This window comes from Apostichopus japonicus, chromosome 16 (assembly GCF_037975245.1).
Source record: "Apostichopus japonicus isolate 1M-3 chromosome 16, ASM3797524v1, whole genome shotgun sequence".
Classification (NCBI taxonomy): domain Eukaryota; kingdom Metazoa; phylum Echinodermata; class Holothuroidea; order Aspidochirotida; family Stichopodidae; genus Apostichopus; species Apostichopus japonicus.
The window spans coordinates 15,359,738-15,381,377 of NC_092576.1; the positions used below are offsets into that span (position 1 = coordinate 15,359,738).

Genomic DNA, 21,640 nt, shown 5'->3' on the forward strand with positions numbered 1-21,640 from the left:
GTTTGACACCACCATTGATCCCAGAAAATACACACACAGCTTGCTACCGTCGGTAATTAGACACTAGTGTACAGTCAGTACATACAGCTGCGGTCAATACCCACAACACAGTGTAAATAGTAGTGATGGACATCTCAGGTCTAGATAAAAGATAACAAGGTATCACGTTTCATTAAGTACTGTCTGCATTTTGTAGCGACAAGAACAAAATGTCACTTGCAAGCAAAGTTAACTTTTTCAGATGGCCGCACCCGGTTTGGGCGAGTCTTCAAAGCCTTTAAAATGCTTTACTGTACAAATGAGATCCCTAATTAAACTTTGCAAAGAATACAGTTAATTATAAAGAATATACAGGTTTTGCCATACTGTATGTGGGTGGACCTAGGGTGGGGTGATAGTGGCACTTTTAGTAGCAAGAGTGCATGACTCATATTTGTTCCATAGGGGTCTTCCAAACTGAACAGGAGTCTAATGCAGTAATAGTGAGATCTTGAAATATGCCACATTTTTTCTAACCTCCACACAATCCTCCCACATGCACCCAACACTGCTCACCAACCTCTCCCAAACCCCTGTTCAGCCTGGCCACCTCTGCATAGCAGTGCTTTTTATGTAAAAAACTTAATTAACACTAATGAATACTAACTAAACAATTGGTTAATTTAGTTAATTTTGACAACCTAAAGTGCATTAATTGGTTAATTCGTTCATTTCAGTTTCACAAAATTGTACCTGGCATCGGTGTCTGAATGTCATGTGAAGTTACCATTTAAAAACTCTACACTCTCTGAATGAGGGGGTACTTTCAATACAGAGTCGTTTGAACCCACAGGATACATATAAACTGCAGTACTGTAGAAATATCTATGTCAGTTATTTTCAGGGCTCACATTCACTTTGTTCAAAGCCTATCATTTTTATTTCTCTCTTTTTACCAAAATTGAAACAAACTAGGCCGCTGAAATAAATATGCTTGAATTGCACGGATGCTCTATATCTGAATCAGCTAAATTGAACCAAGAATGCCTCAGACTAAACCTTGCTTTAAAGATTTGATTTGGTTAAAAAAAACAGTAGTAAAAGAAGTAAAAAATTCTTACTGATGGAACCGGTAACTTGATACAGATGCATCGAGGGACAGCTATCGCATCGTGGACGATGACGTTCCTCTCTGGAGGGGGAGAGTACCCCAACTGGTTCGTCATCATAAATGAAAGGTAGATGTCTTGGTCCTCCCGTCTCCTCCTCCGCAGCAGCCCGACCTGGTTTCTCTGTTGGTCGCTCGTCCTCATTTTCCGCGTGGAGTTTCTCTTTATTCTATCGACCAACGGGTGAACTAAACCCCTGACCATAGCTTGACCTTGCCTACGGCCCATCTCTGACAAAGAGTCCTTCGTCCGGTAACCCCGACCATCTTCATCATCTCTTCTGACTTTTCTTGTCAGTCTGAATACATGCCATGGTCTCCAACCTCTGGACTTTTCCTTCTCTCCACTCGATCCGTCTATACCTGACGAGCCCGGCATCTCGTTTGGCATATCTGTGTGCTCCAGGAACTGGATCATATCGTCCACTTTCCGGTGGTCCAGTTGTTTCTTTTCCGATACTGCTTGTACAGCGGTGACATCTTCCTCCTGTAATAAGCGAGGTGTTTCATTGCTCCTCTGTACCTCACAAGAAGAAGCCATCGGCTCCCGATACTCCAGCCGGTATTCCTTATCAATCTCGGCCTCCACATGGGTCGGTTCAACTCTTACCTCATCGCCGAGGACCATGAAATCCATGAATCCTTTCATAAACTTTGGTGTCTGTAATTTCATTCCCAAGAAGTTGTTGATACCATCCTCTGGAATGCTGGGCATCATCCTAGACACGATTGTCGTGTCTGGAAGGAAAGAGTTATCATCGACCTTTTGTGAAACGTAGAAGAGGACATCTTGAACATGTTTGGTGTTTTGCAGGTTTCCGGCTTCGACAAGACTTTTCAGACTGTCTGCAATTTTATTCCACTCTTCCTCGTCCTTCTTCTGGTCGTCGGATACCACCATCTCCTGTGGGTACATCATGGCATCGACACCATCTTCCAAATAGTTCAGGACTTCTTGGATTCTGAATGGATCTCTCCTCATCGGGTTGATCATCTGTCTGAGGCTTTGAAAAATTCCCCCAGTCTCCTCCTGAACGAGACATTCCTCTACTGCCTCTTCATCTTCTTTGAAATCTGTCTCATCGACTCCTCCACGGTCCAGAAATGGTAACTTTTCTCCAAGGGCATCTGTCAATCTCAACTGCACTTCATTATTCCTCTGATCTTTCTCCTGCAGATTGTAATCTACTGAGTCGCTGCTAGTGACAGCCGGTTTCATCTTCTCTTTCCACGTCTCACTGCCATCAGGATGATTGACTAATTTCCAGAATTTCAGAGTATTCCTAAATTTTTGTTGATGCTCTTCAATCTCTTCCTTGGAAATGCCCTCCGATGTCTGGTCTGCAGGCAGACTTTCCTTGTTCTCCGGACACACTGACGAATCGACTCCTCTATCCCCACCTTGGTCTTTCTTTGTCATACATGGAACTAATTCATGGAATGTCTCTAAGCTACTGCTAACATATCTGCACTCGGACAACACATCCTTGCCATGACTATTTAAGTTGGAATGATCACCAAAAGGTTCATTCTCCACGACTGGAGAAATATTGATTACTTGTCCACTATTTTGTATTTCCTGCCTATAACCTATATCTGGCTGCTCTTTCAAAGGCCGTGCGTGACTCGATGCTGTACTTTTTTTCAACACACGCACCAGTTTACTGATATTTGATGAAGGTGGAATCATTTCCATCTCCAACTCTTCTAGGAATGAAGGATCTTCCTTTTCCACTTCCATCTGCATTACAACTTCTTTGATTTTGTGTCTAAGATAATCTGCCTTTGATGGAAATCCATAGAATCCATCCCCTTGAGCACCAACAGGTTCCTCTGACATCATCGGTACCTTCTTTTCAGAAGAAGAGAAAATCCCCTTACCACTCGTTCTCTCTGTCGGTTGTGAATTTTTATGTTCGTCAGATTTATTAAACTCAGATTTCTCTTTCATTTTCTCGTTCAGACTTTGCTGATCCAGAGCTCCTTGAGAATCTGTCAGATTTTTTGTCACATCTTGTTTCATGTCCTCTGCAACTGATTTTCTCCCCCATCCAGGTAATTCATCTTCATGCAAGCTCTGAACCTGTTCAACATCTGCTTTTACAAACGGTGTGCAATCTGGTAGACACATTTCTTCATTCACTAGTTTAGAACTTTGTACTTCTGTGGAGGGCTCTTGTAAATCGATATACAATGGTCGACTCCACGTGAGTTCTGAGTTATCTTTAGTATACTTATTCCGATCTGATCCCTTTATCTGTTCTTCAGGCTGAGATTTGCAAGATACATCTCCAAAAACAGCCTCCACTTCCAAATCTTCCTGTGGTCCGCCACCAGGCGACCCAATGTCTATTGTAACAGTACTGGACATCATGGAGGGATAGACGATTTCATTCTCTACTTCCAAATCTTCATGTGATCCGCCACCAGATGACCCAACGTCAATTGTTACAGTACTGGACATCATGGAGGGGTAGGAGATTTCATTCTCTACTTCCAAATCTTCATGTGATCCACCACCAGACGACCCAACGTCTATTGTCACAGAACTGGACATCTTGGAGGGATAGGAACTTTCATTATCTATATCAAGACATTGGTTTTCTGGTGCCATCATAACATAAAAGATATAATCATTGACCACATCTGGCATAACCTCTGATGCATTTTCCTTCTCTTCAGCATCTGGATGTACAACTTCATCGGAGGAACTATTAACAGATTCTCCTTCAGAAGATACCCTTTCGTATTGAACTGAGCTATGCGGTGAGCCAGGGTTAGGATCATTCTGAATATTATCGTCAACATATGACGGTGTGAGATCCGTACCAACCATGCTGCTGCCAACAAGAGTGTCATCACCACTTTCTAAACAGCTGTCTATTTGATCTTGAGTGATAGGACCAACCAGATCGATGACTAAGTCACTTCTTTCTAACAGATCCATACCATCGTCTGTCACACTATCATCATCGACTTCAACTACTATATCTTTAGAGTTCATTAATACATACTGTGGCATCATGCCAGACACAGGATCAGCACCTGTGTGTGTGAGATCCGTATTAACCATGCTGCTACCAACGAGAGTGTCATCACCACTTTCTAAACAGCTGTCTATTTGATCTTGAGTGATAGGACGACCCAGATCGATGACTAAGTCACTTCTTCCTAACTGATTCATATCATCATCTGTCACACTATCATCATCGACTTCAACTACTATATCTTTAGAGTTCATTAATACATACTGTGGCATCATGCCAGACACAGGATCAGCACCTGTGTATGTGAGATCCGTATTAACCATGCTCCTACCAACGAGAGTGTCATCACCACTTTCTAAACAGCTGTCTATTTGATCTTGAGTGATAGGACCAACCAGATCGATGACTAAGTCACTTCTTTCTAACGGATTCATATCATCATCTGTCACACTATCATCATCGACTTCAACTACTATATCTTTAGAGTTCATTAATACATACTGTGGCATCATGCCAGACACAGGATCAGCACCTGTGTGTGTGAGATCCGTATTAACCATGCTGCTACCAACGAGAGTGTCAGCACCACTTTCCAAACAGCTGTCTACCTGATCCTGAGTGATAGGACCAACCAGATCGATGACTAAGTCACTTCTTTCTAACGGATTCATATCATCATCTGTCACACTATCATCATCGACTTCAACTACTATATCTTTAGAGTTCATTAATACATACCGTGGCATCATGCCAGACACAGGATCAGCACCTGCAGAGACCACAGGGGCAATCTGAAAATCAAACTCGTCTGTTTCTTTCGGACATACCTCCATGATTGAGTTTTCTTCTTCAGCAAATGACTTATTAACAACTTCACCTTCATCAGACACAAAGCTGTCTTGAACTGAGTTACCTGGCTGGTCAGAGTTGAGGGTACTCTGAAGAATATCATTATAGGATGGCATCATATCTGTACATGTTGCATACGATGGAACAGCATCTGTGTATGACGGTGTGACCTCTGTTCCAACAATCACATTGTCAATATCATAGCTACAACTATTGCTCAAAACTTCTTCTTTTCCTTGAGCTGGTACAACAGGACTGGTCAGTTTGACCGCCACTTCACTTCTCTCCAAAGGCTGAGTCTGCTCGACAAGAATGCGATCCTCATCCCCTTCAGAGTTTTCAACAGAATTCTGCAACTCCTGCTGCGACATGTGACAAACAGCATCACGACTTAAAGGAGCAGTAGGAGCAACAACGAGATCCGTCTCGTTCGTTTCTGTCTGACATACCTCAACATCACGGACGCTGTCCAGCCCGTCGATACTTGAAGGAGCATTAGGAGCAAGAACAAGATCCATCTCGTTCGTTTCTGTCTGACATACCTCAGTATCACAGACGCTGTCCAGCCCTTCTGTCACCATCACCTCTACTTCTGAATTAAAACTAAATCTCTCAAGTTTAATGTCCTCAGCACTTTCTAAGAAGTTGTCAAATGGCTGTCCATGACCTTCACAGGATGGAAGAGAATCGCCTCCGCCATCAGCTATCGACGTCTTCAAGTCGATGGACAAGGGTTGGCTTTGATCAGCATTCTCATTGAAGCAGAATCCAGTATCATAAAGACCATTTCCAACAATCGGAACTGTATTCGTGACATGTTCTCTCTTATCTTCCAATATAGTACCACGGTCACTAGCGACCGCTTCCAATGTATGGGATTTCTCTCCATGATTTGCTTCCGAGACCTCAAGTTGCTCTGAAAGAGCAGGAAGTTTATTATCTGAAGAGTTATCCCATGGTTTCAAAGTAAGGACAACTCTCTTGCTTTTCATTTCCATTGGCATGTTGGCAACTTCTTTGCTTTACTTTCTTCCAGCGAAAAATCTTTTATCTCATGCAACCAGCTTGAGTTCTTGTGGAAAAGCTATATTTCCAAGAACTTATTAATTCTTAGATTCGAACGTGTGGGTTTCCTAGGTCAGAGTTAGCAGGTTTGCATGCAAATCACAAACGAATGACAATGCATCCAAGGAATTTATAAATTACAGCTCCCTACTCTAGTCTGAGATCAGTGAAGAAAGTTAACCACAATATATCCTATATGTTATTTATATTCCCTCCAAGAAAAAAATCTCCAGATCCTATGTAGTCTTCAAACCAAAAGGCAAATGTAGAACCTTTGCTTAAAAGAGTATCAACTCAGAAAGAATCCAAAATTCTTGCAAAATACAGAAGTTCTGTATAAAAAGGAATGTTCCTAAAAAATTCCAGGGCTTTATTTATTTACAGGACTGATCCTGATCAAATCGTTTCAGTCTTAAGTTTGGATAGAAATAACCTCAAAATCCTTCCTGATGTAAGATCAGTGCAAGAAACACTTTATAAATCCTCAAGAGAAACAGTTTACCTACTGAACAAGTACAAGAACCAAAGTACAGTGAGCAAGAAGAGCCACAAGTCAGACAATATAAGAGTTGTAACAGTTAGTACTGTGTATTAAACACACTCTTTGAACTTGTCTAGATGACAAGAATCATCCTCTTACAAGCTAAGAGAGCACACATCAATAACAGTGGAGAAAAGACCCTGATTAATTGGACCAGGATTTCTTGCCCTCTATTAGAGAATGAAGCAAATCCAATTGTGACTTCTTTCCATGATGGTCTTAATCCTCTCATGTTTGATTGGCAGAGTCACTCAAGCGGATAAGCTCATCGGGTCACAATGAGGCTTTTAATAACGAGAACTGGGTATGATAGGAGCATAATTGAGGTGTTAAAGTTGATGAAAAGGTTAAATGTTTTCTCTACTTGACAATGGGTAGGCATTGGAAACCCTCCCTGGTAAATGGTCCAGCAAGTAACTTAGGATTTATAGTAGACATGTCTGTGTTAAGTAGAAGATCTCCAAGAATTCTACCCTAGAAGCAAAGTTGCACTGTTGCTGTACAGAGCATGACATTGCTAGGCAGGGCGACACATCTACATCTGTAGTAAATTAGATAGTATTTGAATATCAATTGAGAAATGTTGGCAAAATGGAGGATGCTTTAAAACATGCAAACATTGTGCCATATTTTGCAGCTTTTTGTAAAGATGAATGACTGTTTCAACTGTTTAGGTTGTACCAAAGATACATGCTGCAAATACATTTATGTAAGTATACTGTACACTAGGATTTTATTTTCATACTCTGTCTGTCAGTGGGGGGTGGGGGAGTGGGGATGATTCCCCTTATTATTTTGTGGAGGAGGGGCTAACTTCCCCCAGAGTATGCATGGTTGCACCCCCTGGTATTGAATATTGATCCAAATCAGCTGCAAAAGCTGCCTTAAGACATACTACGAGATAGAGATAAGAGATACTACAGTGTATTAGTAACAACGAATATATGCAGAATAAAAATGATATATGTCATCAAGCGTATAAATTACAAGAGGAAGAAGGGTGGGGCAGGGAGGGGGAGGTTGTATTACTAGGAAGAAGACTCATTAAACTCAGACTTTTTCACCATTCTATATACACAACCTCACTGAATTCTCTCTCACTCCAGCTGCAGTCCTAATAACTGTAACTAACAATATTAATTAGTCAATTATAGCCCTCATTAATTACATATTTGTAATAACCCTTTGTATAATTCTCTCCCCCTTCTTTTCTTCCTTCAAATCATAATAACTCATTTCTCCATGTGTCCAAACTTGACATATATAAACTTAACCACATATTTTTAAAGTTTTGTCAATCAGAGCTCAGAGAAATTTCCCAAAAATGTTTGAATTGCTTCGTTAATCGACTGCAGACCTACTTGCCTCCAAATAATTGCTTATTTTCCTTCCTTAAACCATTAATTTTCCCCTATTTCATGTCTCATCAACACCCATTTATGATGATGCCTATCCAAAGTTTCCACATAGCCAATGATGCTTACTTTATGTGACACCCTATCGAATCTATAAAGCAGATGCAGTCATTTCTAAAGCAGATGTTGTCATTTCACAAAGTCCTACAAATTAAAGTCTAATTAATGCACAAAAAAATGTGACAAAGACTGGCTTTCCGATTAATTATTTAAAAGTCAACCGATCAAGACACTTCCGAAAAAACATGTTTGATGGAAAATTCTGTGGATGCATGACACCATGGAGGTAAAGCAGACCTCCATGATGACACAGATTAGAATCTGTACATAATCTTCCTTATGTTGTTAATAATAACCACATGGAAAGAACATCACATGAACAGAGTTTAATAGACTATAGTCATAATGAAATACTGCCACCAAATTTTCAAACATTCAGTATAGTCAGTCTCACACAGGCACACACACCTCTAATTTTTCATGTGTAATATACAGTCATAATAACTGGTATGGACCAATAAAACTGGGTTCAACATCCTAAACTTATGACAGGGCAGATAGGTATGTGACATAGATACAGGACTATAGGATGAAATAACCAGTGTTCTATAACACATTGCCAAATGGTATTTTAAGCATTCAGTGAAGACATTGTTTGTTTTTTGTCACCATTGATGACAGAATAATCCAAAAGCAAATTATGATTGTCAAACATAATATGTAAATAGAAATTCTATAAATGACAAAAGTGTTTTAAAGTGACCTTTAAAAAAATTTTAAAAAAATTATATTTGACAATTTTAGCATATATCTGAGAAACAGTACTTTCAAAACCCAATTGATTTTTTTTTTAGCATACTTGGGTTGAACATATATTAAAGAGCTTCCAAAGTCAGTACTGCTTACAATACCAGCGACACTGTAATTAGAAGGACACTTCTGACAGATATTGGCAGAAACAGCTCTCAACATTGGTCAGTCAGTCGCAAATACAGTAATCTAACATGCATCTACACTGTACAATTTAAAACTGGAACTATTTAAACAGATAATTGCAAGCTGATTAAAATCAACCACACCCTCAATAGCTATGTGATCCCATGCTTCAGGAATTAAATGCAGTGAACTATTGAATCATAATTTAATACAAAGGTACAGAGCGTCCTGCATTACTCCATGTATCAAGTTCTTTCTAAGGTAAACTACACATTGACTGAACTGTCAAATGACAGTATTTTCTGAAATTTGCATTTAGGCCTAAGTATTTACATATCCCAACCCTGCATATAAAAGCTATCTTTGTATACAGTTTTTAAGGTAAAATTCACTTAAATGAATATTTATGAACCTTCACCCTCAATAATATGAAATTGTTAAATTTTAACCTTGCTGCAAAACATGTTGAAATTGTGAAACATGATCGGCCTCTCTTACAGCTGTTTGTTACATGGTAATTTTGGGTGAAAGGTTTCATGAATATTCATTTAAAGGCATTGAAGACTCGCCCCATACCCCGTGCCGCGCTCTGAAAAGTTAACCTTCCGTTGCTTGCAAATGACGTTTTCTTCTTGTGACTACAAAATGCAGACAGTAATGAAACGTGATACCTTGTTATCTTTTATCTAGACCTGAGATGTCCACGCTGCTATGTACACTGTGTTGTGGGTATTGACCGTAGCTATATGTATTGACTGTACACTAGTGTCTAATTACCGACGGTAGCAAGCTGTGTGTGTATTTTCTGGGATCTATGGTGGTGTCTAACATTTCTGTTAGACCTCATTCGAAACGTTTCTTTGTGTGCGAGTCTTCACACCCTTTAAATGAATTTTACTTTCAATGCAATGTGAATAGACAAAACTATAGTTACCGTACTGTATGTCAGAAACATGACACATGTCACATATATATTTGCATACATGTGAATACTTATAATGCATTCATTCATACTTAGTAAAGATTCCTAAATCCTATTGGTCCATTCAGGTCAGCTGACCTTGGTTAATCCTGTGAGTTACGCACCGTAAAATTACGGGGCATCACTTTAATAAATCTTTGGTTATATGTAACCAAAAATGTTTTGTTTTATGATTTTCCCCCACACAAATGGTAGTGTATGAGTGAACTGGGTTAATCAACGGTCTAGCGTGCATTACTCACATGATTAATGCACTCTGGGTGTTAATGCTATCGCTGGATGCACTCGGGCTCCACCCTCGTGCATCGCTTGCATTATCCCCCGATCGTGCATTAATCCTGTGAGTAACGCACGCTAGACCGTTGTTTAACCCCTTATTCATAACTCATACTGTAGAATCTTTCACTAATTGCTGTCTGTAACTAAGATACTTTCTTTTTTACATCCATAGAAAAGCAATTCTTTGCTATTTTAATACAGGGAAAGCGAAAGTGACGTGACAATTAATTATGGATCATTGGAGCAGTAAAAATATGAATGAAACATTAATGACATCAAAAGGTAACTTATTCTTTGTCTTGATCGTAAAAACGTGTGAAATTGCAAAATAACAAAAGCTACAGCTTTCAGTTTTATAACTAAGTTCTTAAGCTATTGTATCAGCTCTGTAAAAATTAACTGTCTCTTCTCCACAGTACTGTACAGTACTGTACATATTTCAGATCTCCAGGTATTTCCTTGTATCGTATATATGTAATGTATACATGCCGAAAACAAATCATGCCGAAATTCAAAATATTATAAAGTATATTATTTTTCAACATGATAATTATATCTTTGAAATATCATTGTCAAATGGTTATTTTTCTTCTTCATTTCTTTCCTTCTTTTACTTTGTTCCTTTTTTTTAGTACAGTACAGTACTTCACAGCACAAATACAGTACAATACAATACCATTTAGTACTGTAAGGTACAGCACAATACTGTACATATAGTACAGTACTGTACTGTACTGTACAGTACAGTACTGTACAATACAGTACTTCACACTGTACAGTACAGTACAGTACTGTACAGTACTGTACAGTATTGTACAGTACTGTACAGTACAGTACTGTACAGTACAGTACTGTACTGTACAGTACTGTACAGTACTGTACTGTACAGTACTGTACTGTACAGTTCTGTACAGTACTGTACTGTACAGTACAGTACAGTGTAGAGTATAGTACAGTACTGTACTGCACGATACTGTGATGTAAATGAAGATTTTCTTACCTTGCAGGCCCCCCGTTTATACACCTGAGATTAAATAACCTAGCTCCCATAAACTGTATTTAACTGTTCCTAAACCACGCTTAAAGACCTACAGGTATGGTTACAGAAGCTTCGAATACACTGGCTCTTATCTCTGGAACAAGTTACCAGATCACAATCGAACATGCTCTAAACTTTCTACATTCAAAAGCCTACTTAAGACCCACCCATATTTTCACTTGTTCTTTTGTAAATTAATTTGCTTTCTTTGTAAAGCGCCTTGAGCAGTGACTTTTGCCTACTGATTTAGCGCTATATAAGTCTCATTTATTATTATTATTATTATTAAAGGACACAGCATAAACTGATGGAACCACCATTCAAACTTGCACCCCACACTCTGCAGATCGCAGGACCATCGCCTAGGCTTGACCACTTGACGAAAATTGAACCATCAAAACGTAAGTTCCAGTCACCTCTGTTTGCATCCACTGTTGATCATATATCATGTATACATATATATACATATGTAGATATTATTATTTAATGTAATACAGCACCTCATTCTTCAATTCCGACCTTTCACAAAACCCTTCCCATGATGCACAACCTCCTCCAACAACTCATAAAAATCTTAGTTTCATCACACAAAGGTTTCAAATTTACTCTAGGGATGACCAGGTTATAAAATACAGAAAACATATAAGAGCCAGTCTATACGATTTCAACATACCGTTTTCTCAGTCTAATATATTGATATGTACAAGTACCCTTGTCCCACATTCGAGAGAAAGAAAAAAAGGGGGGAAAAAATAAGAAGAAAGAGACGAAGACTTTTTCAGAGAAAAGACGATGCAGGTAATGTAATTACTCATGAGTCCTTTATGACATCGTTATCTTCCTTACATCTGTTCGTCTCGACTCTTTATCCTTCTTTGTCTGTCCTGTGACTCACAAACTGCTGACAAACAGACCGACAGTCCTTGTGCCTCCAGACATGTTTCCCCCAGATAAAGTTCGCGCCGTCTGGCAGAAACCGCACAAAAACCGCACGGGTAAATAAGGAAGACCAAGATATATATGTATGTATATTATTCACAAAAACCAAAAAATGCTCTTTCTCTGTGTACATTAAGCCAACTGTACACATTTTAAGCCTTCACTTTTTTTGACACATAATAATTGAGAGTAATAAACTATAAGGGAGAGAGTTCGTACTTGAATTACGATGGGAAACCGGCAAGCGAGAGAGGGTGAAATTCTCATTTGAACTAATTAGATCTTGCTCCGATGGCAGTTGATAGTATTTGGTTTTTGTTTGGTTTGGAGGGAAACCCTTTGACTGGATGATTAATACTGAAGCGGGGGGGGGGGGGGTGGGGAGGCTGAATGAGACAGACTGAGTCATGTCAATAAATGATGTCTGAGGAAGCTCTAAGTACTATATCTGAATTTAAGAGAATGAGGTTAGCTAAACAGTTTGTTGGCTGCATCAGGACTAGAACTTGATGGGGTTAAATGAAGAGATGGCATTGTGGTTTATATACGTGTAAAGTCATATATTAGGGAATGGCAGCTCTGACTGTGATGACGTGGCTCTATAATTGTCTCGGGGAAATTTAGACACATTTAGATGAACGTGGTTTAATTGTTGCTTTAAAATGTTTAATAGACAACGTGTAGTCTTAGATAACCTATCACAGTTTCCTGGTCTTTGTATCTATGTTATATACCACTCTGTATTTTTAATGATGGTTGTCATTATCAGATTAACAGTTCTCTGGGGGATTAGACCTCATCAGATGAAAGGGCCTAGTTGTTGCTTAGTTTTAATACACAATGTGTAGGTTTAGATATCCTATCACAGTTTCCTGCTCTTTGTATCTATGTTAATTACCATTCTGTATTTTAAACGATGGTTGTCATAATTCAGATTTAAAGATCTCTGGGGTGTTATACCATTTATCATATGAAAGGGCCTAATTGTTTCAGTTTTAATACAAAAAGTGTAGGTTTAGATATATCCTATCACAATTTACTGGTCTATTTTTATCTGGCTAATTTACCACTCTGTTATTTTAATGATGGCCGTCATAGTAATTCAGATAGGCAAGAGGAGCATAGAAAGTTTTAATGAAATATGACTTCTAAGTTTCTACACCCGAAGAACAATGTAGTTTTATCTCCTACCTACACCCCTTCCTTCCCGCCCCCTTCCTCTCACCTTCCCAATCACTCTGCGAGCAAACATTGTCACAGAATAATACAGTATACAGTACACTGTATACTAGTTCCCTATACAGTATTACTACAGTATACCTACCTAATCATCGGTGTAAATCTTTGCTGTTAAAAGCTAGAAGCTGAATATTCTCTTACAGTACTTACACTGTGTAAGTAAATTCTGAAGCAACATTGTTGAGTTGAATCATGGAACAAATCTAACTCAAAAATTTAAAATCCAGATCCCAGTCACAATGTGCCTATACTATACTTGAGTTCAAAGAATGAAGTCCAACATCAGAAATTTGGAAGCATTCCCAATCTGTGTTTTAATACCAAGTACGTATCTTGTAACCATAAATTAAGTTGAGAATTTGGGGAAATCGTGAATCACTCGATCGTTAAACTCTCAAAAGTCTCTAGAGGCGGGTGTCTTATGTTTGATCATGCAAAATTTGTGTAACCCAATTATTTTGAGAAATCTTTACTAATTATGATACTCAGTAGGTTTGGTAAACTTCCCAAAACATTTCATGTCCATGCTTCCATAGATCTCTGTCTGAGGTCAGAGGTCCTATAGTACTGCTTGTAAAGGTCACCCAACCAATATTTACACCATCAACATCAATTCTCTGGAATCAAAACTACTTAATACTCTTACTCCAAATAGGTCATACGTCAAACCGACTCATGCATATAGAGTTTATACAGCCAATTATGCCCTAGAAATCCAATTCAAACTTTAAACAAAACATTTCCTGCCTTAAACAAAAAATTTATTCATTATAGTTTTTAAATCTAGGTTGAATAACTTCATAGTCGGCTTCAAACTCGGTCAATATCTTTTTCAGAGATACAAACTGAAATATCTATATACTGTAGATAAAAATTTAACTTGAAAGGAAATCAACTGGATCTATATATGTATACGGTACACCGGGGTCACTGGATGGATGGACATGGTCTTTCAGTAGATCGAGTTCATGTGTAATGTAGGACACCGACACTATATAGAGTAAGTGTGTAGCATGAAAGTTAAAGCAGACACAAAAGGTGATACAACCAGAACGCAAAAATGCAAACTGTGATCTGAGATGGGTTTTTTGCAACTTTACGCTGAATCTTAAAATTATCGAAGCTGCTCAAATATATATATTCAAGACGGAAGATACAGTCAATCTCCATCCCGCTGGCATGAACAAAAATCAATCGATCGTTTCAATTTACTCTCAACCCCAATACAACCCTCCACCCCCCCCCCCACAACCCACACCTTACATTGAGACCGTAACCATATAATCAAGTCACTCGTCACATGATGGGCGAGGCGTGCCGGGTCCTGTCCAAACAGAATTCAGCTGTAAGTACCACAGAATTCAGCTGTAAGTACCACACATGATCCTGCAGGTCAAAGGTCGATTCATGAGTGATCTGATTTCTACTGTGTAGTAGTACTAACCCTAGCATATGAAAATGAGTACAAATGCAACTGCACGTATGACATGATGTTTAATTTATTGATTAATTAATTGATTAATTAATTAATTAATTAATTGACCCTTTATCGGAAGAGTTCTCTTCGGTAATTTACATGTTAAGAAAACACACACAAAGTGTTGCAGACATGTATAATATGGACAAGGCCGTGTACATACTGTACAATCATTACTAACACAGTACAGTTGTACTCTGAACTGCATGCATGCTATAAAATTAATAGCTGCAATTCTATGAAAGAACTCCAAAGACTCCAATATGCCAGACTAAAAAGCCTGATACATTCCTTCCATTATGACTAACACTGCAGGAGTATAATTCTAAGAGCTAGGAAGAACTATTGCAACACAACTCACTGATCAAGAGATTTCATTCATACCAAAATGATAATCAAAGAAATTGGTTGTGTGTGTGTTTGTAAAGCACTTAGGTCCACTGGGTATTCATGTATTCACCACAGAGCATTTAGCAATGTGTCATACTAGATAACCACAACACAAAGGGTATACATGTCACACTCACATAGCATAGTATAACCACAATAGCCCCTAGAATAGATTAGCCTGCACACCTGGTCATGGTTTTAAGATATTTGTACAGTATGCTAGTGGTCTCAATAATGGAATGTAATGGAAAGGGGGGGGGGGGGTTTCGTCAAGGTCAATCATTTACATTTCTGAGGCAAGACAGAAATAGAAGGATCAAAAACAAGCTAGAGGAATTTAATATTTCCCTTTTCCCTTACTAAAAGGATGGCTTCAGGTTACCTAAATTGTATTTAATAGTAGGATGAGTATATAATAAACAGGAAACTTTACTACAGAGTTAAAGCTTGCAAAATCAAGTTTCTATACATGTACAGTATGTACACTAGTGTACATTATGACACGTACTGTATGTACATGGTACACACAATGAACAAATATTTAAAAATGTTATCAATTGTTCCCATTCTGCATTCATGCTAAGATATGGGAATCCTGTTTGCCACCTGAGGTACCTCACGACCCTCCAAATACTTGCTGCTGTCAGTGTGGAGACTGCTAAAACATCTATAAGCCTACATGTCACACGTTTTGGGTGGGGGAGGGGGTTGGGGAGGGGGGCCTCGCTCTGTGGATGTTTGTAATACTGTATAGTCACACCCTATTGAAGTTAACTGTTACATTAACCACTAGTATCTAAGTTGACTAAAGTTGGCAACAATTTGTTTGTTAAGATTCATCATTCAATCCCACTGATGCCATATATTTTGTGTGTACAGAATGTTGACTATACTTTGCTAAATACTGGGTCATGACATCCGGGAGGGGAGGGGGGGTGGCCTTTAGAATGCAAATGATTTTCACAGCACTTATATTTTACCTGAGAATAGTGCGAGTAATTTTCGCACAACTGGGCGCTGATCTGACCATAGTCCCTCCTCCCCCTTTCCCTCCCACCCTGGCTCCCTCCCCTATATGCCACCATCTCAATCAGACTACAGTGTCAAGACTTCCCTCCACTCCATCCCCCTCCCCCTCCCTTCTCACCAATATGTTAATACTACTGCCTAACTGTGATCTAATTATAAGATTATAACCTATAACCATGCATACAAATAACAACCTCACTTTGCCTTTTAAAATATTTCTGCAAGACAACATTGGCAAATAATGTCCATCATCCCAATATCCACGATTTAGCTTTTTGCGACTATATATATAGATATGGGAATTCTGCAGCCTTGCCTCTTAGAGACAGCCATCCCTATATTCCTAATAATCAGTTGACTTTCTGTGTCTATGATAATACACTAGAGCCTTGCCCGATTGATTATACATCCAAAAATGATAGATTTCAATTTCACGAATCATCGCAGATTGCGTGGGGGGGGGTCTTTGATAGATATGCTCGACTCCTGCATGCAAGCACACTTAGTCCCCAAAGGACGTCGTCGAGCATATTGAAACCATATGTCCTTGTACGGCAGCATATATATAACCGGCAGCAATATTTTTAACCGTCGGTCTACATGGAACATATTTTAGGAAATCTTGTTAGCAGACCGATCAAATCGTTTCTGGGAATTAACAGCCGCACTTCCGGGTCTCCCTTCCTGTGGTAGCCAGCTTGAGATGTAAACAATTTTACAAACTGTTAATGGTTTCCTATATAAGTCGACAATCATTGTGGATGCCAATATATATACTGTATGTAAACTGTATATTATTTAACCATATTTTACCATATTTTAACTTTCATATTTTTTTTTTCGGTTTTATTCTTCGTATACATACATTGTCTTATGCGAGAATTATACAGATATATTTGCATAAATGGTGCAAGATGTCATATGATCTTGTAAGGCGATTGAACTGTTTGTCATTATTTTCTACAGGCCAATTGTGTAGCTGAATGTTCCAATAATTATTATTATTATTATTATTATTATTATTACACCGGTGCTTATATAGCGCAAAATCGCAGGGTTCAATGCGCTTAACAAGAACATATAGAAAATAGTCAAAATACAATTGAAAACACTGTCTTATAATAACCATAGGTTGATACTGATGTAATACTAATAATAGTGATATTAATTGTGATACTGATGTGTACAAATTCAAGCTCATCTACTGTAGTTTGCCCCTCTCCCTTACCATCCCTCCCCCCCCCATACCATCCCATCCCTTCTGCAAATTTTCCCAAAAAATGACATCAAAAGCATATGGATCAATGATGTCATATTTAGACTTGCCCAAGTCTTCAACCCTGTTTGTATGCAGTTTAAAGACCGTTTCAAAACATGTAAAATCTTCATATATAATGGAATATGTAAGCTATTTGGAGAATTTTTTGGGTTCATTCTACCAATCTGTCCATTCCTACCTACCGGTGCCTCTAGAAAGAATGCACTTTAACAATGCATCATATATACAAACCATACATCATGGCCTAAACAGATTAGAAGGTCTCTCCATAGTCGCATATATGGCCTATTGTTCCCATAGATCTGAAACTTTGGTCAAACTCTCTAAAACTATACAAATATTTACTAAAGCTAGACCTATATCCACAGTTTTAATCAGCTATTGGACACGTTTCATTTCATTTACCTCTGAAATCCCTTGAGTACAGTATATATATAAACCTATTTGGGTCAAGTTGGTAATATTTACAATCCTATTTTTTTTTTTTTCTTTTTCTCAATTACTTCCACCAACTGTGGTTGAGTTTGTTTGTGCTGTTTAACTGTACAGAGTTACAATATATATGTACACACTTCAAAACTCTTAATTTATTAATTGCCTTTCCATGTTATACTCAGTCTAACTTTGTTTCTTTAAATCTGTTTATCATGCATGCATAAATTAGCATATGATTAAACCTTGAGACCGAGTTTCATTCACTTCACTTCCGAACCAATCAAATTACTGAATAGTAAGCAACATTTTGAAAATATATTAATATATATTGATAGATAAATCAGCCTTTTTTGCAACCTTTCACATAATGTATGCGATTCATCTGAATCAAACTAATTAGGCAAAGTCAATGTGGTCTCTTCAATTAGCATAAAAACATTGAACTTTCAGTTGATTGCCATATGACTTGCAAGATGTGTAACTTTTCTTCTTCGTCATCAGATGGCAAACTCCCACTCGATACAAATCTTGCAAAAAATCAATGCAGATCCAGGAAAAAGGAACGGGAATTAATGAGTCACTCGCCACGGACCAGAAATGATGTATGCAAGAAAGATGTTATTTTGAAAATGATATGTAGAATAACTAATAACAGTCTGTTAATTCCATTATAGAGATCCTGTAATGATATTGCCACGGATACCTGACATATTGTAGCCCATGCATATATATGGTAACTCCAATGCTACAATATGGCTGTGGTTAACTTTCTTCAGGACATGAATTTTAATATATCCTCAGAACTTACCGGTTGTGGAAACTTACTCTCTTCGTAAAATTCAAACAGGAAACGATCCTACTCGGAAAATAAACTCTAGAAACTGTGGGCGGTAGAATGAGGAGGAAGGTCATTGACCGGTCAGAGAGGGCAGGGACCGGTCAGAGAGGGCAGCACACAGTGTTCAAAAAGGTTCAAAGGTCACCAATTCACTCTAGACATGGTAGAAGAGGGTGCTGAAGTTGTGAGGAGATGGGTAAGCTAGGAGCCAAGCATAAATACACATCTAAATTCGGAGACCTGTAAGTTAATTGCAGTTTATTTAATTTGGTACATGCACACGTACGTGTTCATTGTGGTCGTAGATAATTGTGCATTCGTTCCTATAGAGTTTTACGGCAATAATCTGAGAGGGTCCCCCGGGGAAAACCCCGGGGCCATGAGACCTTGACCTTAGGGATTCACTTCAGAGGCTCTATGACCTCATCTCAGCCAAACCTGATCACAAATGTGCTCATCATCTGGAACAGCCTGTGTACCTGTCACAACTTCTCTTGCCGTATATTCCAACTCGCACCCTTCGTTCCTCCAACAAACTGTACTTAACTGTTCCTAAACCACGCTTGAAGACCTATGGTTACAGAAGCTTTGAATACTCTGGCTCTTATCTCTTGAAAAAGTTACCAGATCACATTCGAACATGCGCTAAACTTTCTACATTCAAAAGTTTACTTAAGACCCATCTTTTCACTTGTTCTTTTGTAAATTAATTTGCTTTCTTTGGTAAAGCGCTTTGAGCAGTGCCTTTTGTCTACTGATGTGGCGCTATACAAGTCTCATTTATGATTATGATTATGATTATGATTATGATTATTATTATTATTATTAAGCATTTAAGCTGAGTAATGAAGGGACTTTTAACCGTAGATTACTATCAGTACATTCAGCTCTGTGTAATGCAGACGTGTATCGCCTTCCAGTACTGAAGTGACTGCCACCATTTCTAGCTCATACAGTTTATTGGTGGATTTTGACCTCGATGCTTGTTTGTTCCTATTCACTCGATAATAAAGCCAATTATGCAGACTTTTTTTAATTTAGTAAACAAGCTCTTTTCTTTTTTTTCGTAGAGAGAGGTAAAGAACGGAAAAGCCACAATGGCCTGTCTGTTTATCTCATTCGTTGTTGATTAGAATGCTGCCCCGGGAATATCGAAAAGAGGTACAAACAAGAAAGACAGACAGCCAGACAGACAGACAGACCCGGGAGAAATCAAGAGACCGTGCAAAACTGCTCCCTGTGATTGATTCCAAGGAAAGTAATTATAAAGCAGGTTACTTCATGTAATAATTGTAAAACTTGGATTACACTAGATGTAGTGAAAATTTTACATCATACAATCGATGTTAATGATTCAATGATCACATACATGTTTCTTTACATTTAATATTTCAAGCTTATACTGCACATTGTATCAAATCGTATTGCGGTTTGAGGGCGCTGCACAGATTGAAGTGTTAGTTTAGGTGACCTGTGTATAGTATATACTCAGCACTAGCTGGAGGAGACCATGTTTGCACCTCTCAAACTTACGCAGGCTTCCTTAAAGGCATTGAAGACTCGCCCCAAACTGCATGCCGCGCTCTGAAAAAGTTAACTTTCCGTTGCTTGCAAATACTGTGTTGTGGGTACTGACCGTAGCTGTATGTATTGACTGTGCACTAGTGTCTAATTACCAACGACAGCAAGCTGTGTGTGTATTTTCTGGGATCGATGGTGGTGTCTAAAACTTCTGTTACACCTCATTCGAAACTAGGTCAGATTACCGGCATTAGAAGTTTCTTTTTGCGCGAGTCTTCACTCCCTTTTATGGGCAGTGTCATCAGGGGTGTATGCAAAATTAGTATAAATCTCTACTGTACATACATCTTGTATGCAAAGGTGTGTACTACACAACACTACAGTATAACAAAACAATATGAACTGAGAAAGTGCAGACTACAGGTATAAAACTCACAGGTCATGTGATCAACTGATGGCAAATTTACTGTATGCATTGATAGACAAAAAACACAATTCCAACATAAGAAATCTTAACCTTCAGATAATGCTTTGATCATATCCTTTACTGTATATATATTACAAATTTTCTTTTGTTGCTAGGTGACATGGTAGAATACAGTATTTGACTTTTTATTTTTATGCAAAAATTGCATTTTTAAAGTGCAAGTGTATATATTTTAACAACTGAAATATTCCATTACATTGTAGTTTTATGCAACATATGTTAACCCATTACCCTTTGAGCATGAATTAACATTTTTAAGCACATTTTGTAGTTTCATGTGTAGATAATAAAATTGATACATGTTTTTTAAATTACGCAGGTAGAGGTAGTTATTGTCTGCAACTCTGCATTATTACCGAGCATGCATTCATAACACAGCCTGCTTGCTGGTGCAGTCTGTGACGTCATGTAACCATACTCCTGCCACTCCAATATGCTACATAAACTATGTGATATGTGAAATGAATGAAGTCTAGTTTATATACCAACAACATCTCTCATCCTGCCATATATATATTCACTCCCTTTTCCCTATCTCTTCCCTCCTTCCTCTCCATGAAAAGAAGTGAATAATCCACTGTAGGTATATATAAATATTCATGAAGATTATAATATACTCTACAGTTGTAAACAGTTGTTCGCATTAATCTCCTACATAGTAACATTAATGCAGTCACAGATCTGTCCATTACGAATACGCCATCAGTCATAACTGAAGATACCAGACATAATTAGTGGATGTATCGTTTGACTCCCCCCCCCCCCC

General features: G+C 38.4%; 1 protein-coding gene and 1 long non-coding RNA gene across 10 annotated transcripts in view; one reads left to right on the forward strand and one right to left on the reverse strand.

Moving 5' to 3' along the window:
* The window catches only part of LOC139983171 (uncharacterized), an 86,341-nt gene extending 80,339 nt beyond the window's left edge, over positions 1-6,002 (reverse strand). For all 4 annotated transcript variants that reach the window (XM_071996550.1, XM_071996551.1, XM_071996549.1 and 1 more), the window contains exon 1: positions 1,101-6,002. In XM_071996550.1, coding sequence (XP_071852651.1) covers positions 1,101-5,987 — 4,887 coding nt within the window. In that variant the 5' untranslated portion in view covers positions 5,988-6,002. The remainder of the gene's footprint in view (positions 1-1,100) is intronic.
* A 46-nt stretch (positions 6,003-6,048) lies between these two features.
* Positions 6,049-21,306, forward strand: LOC139983174 (uncharacterized). 6 transcript variants are annotated; one of them, XR_011798531.1, is made up of 5 exons: positions 6,049-7,298; positions 10,374-10,483; positions 11,532-11,641; positions 18,876-19,062; positions 19,937-21,306. It is a non-coding gene; the product is annotated as an uncharacterized lncRNA (long non-coding RNA). The 6 variants fall into 6 exon arrangements; XR_011798530.1 differs by having other exon boundaries at positions 6,124-7,298; positions 18,530-19,062; XR_011798535.1 differs by having other exon boundaries at positions 6,124-7,298; positions 11,587-11,641; positions 18,530-19,062.
* The last annotated feature ends 334 nt before the right edge of the window (positions 21,307-21,640 follow it).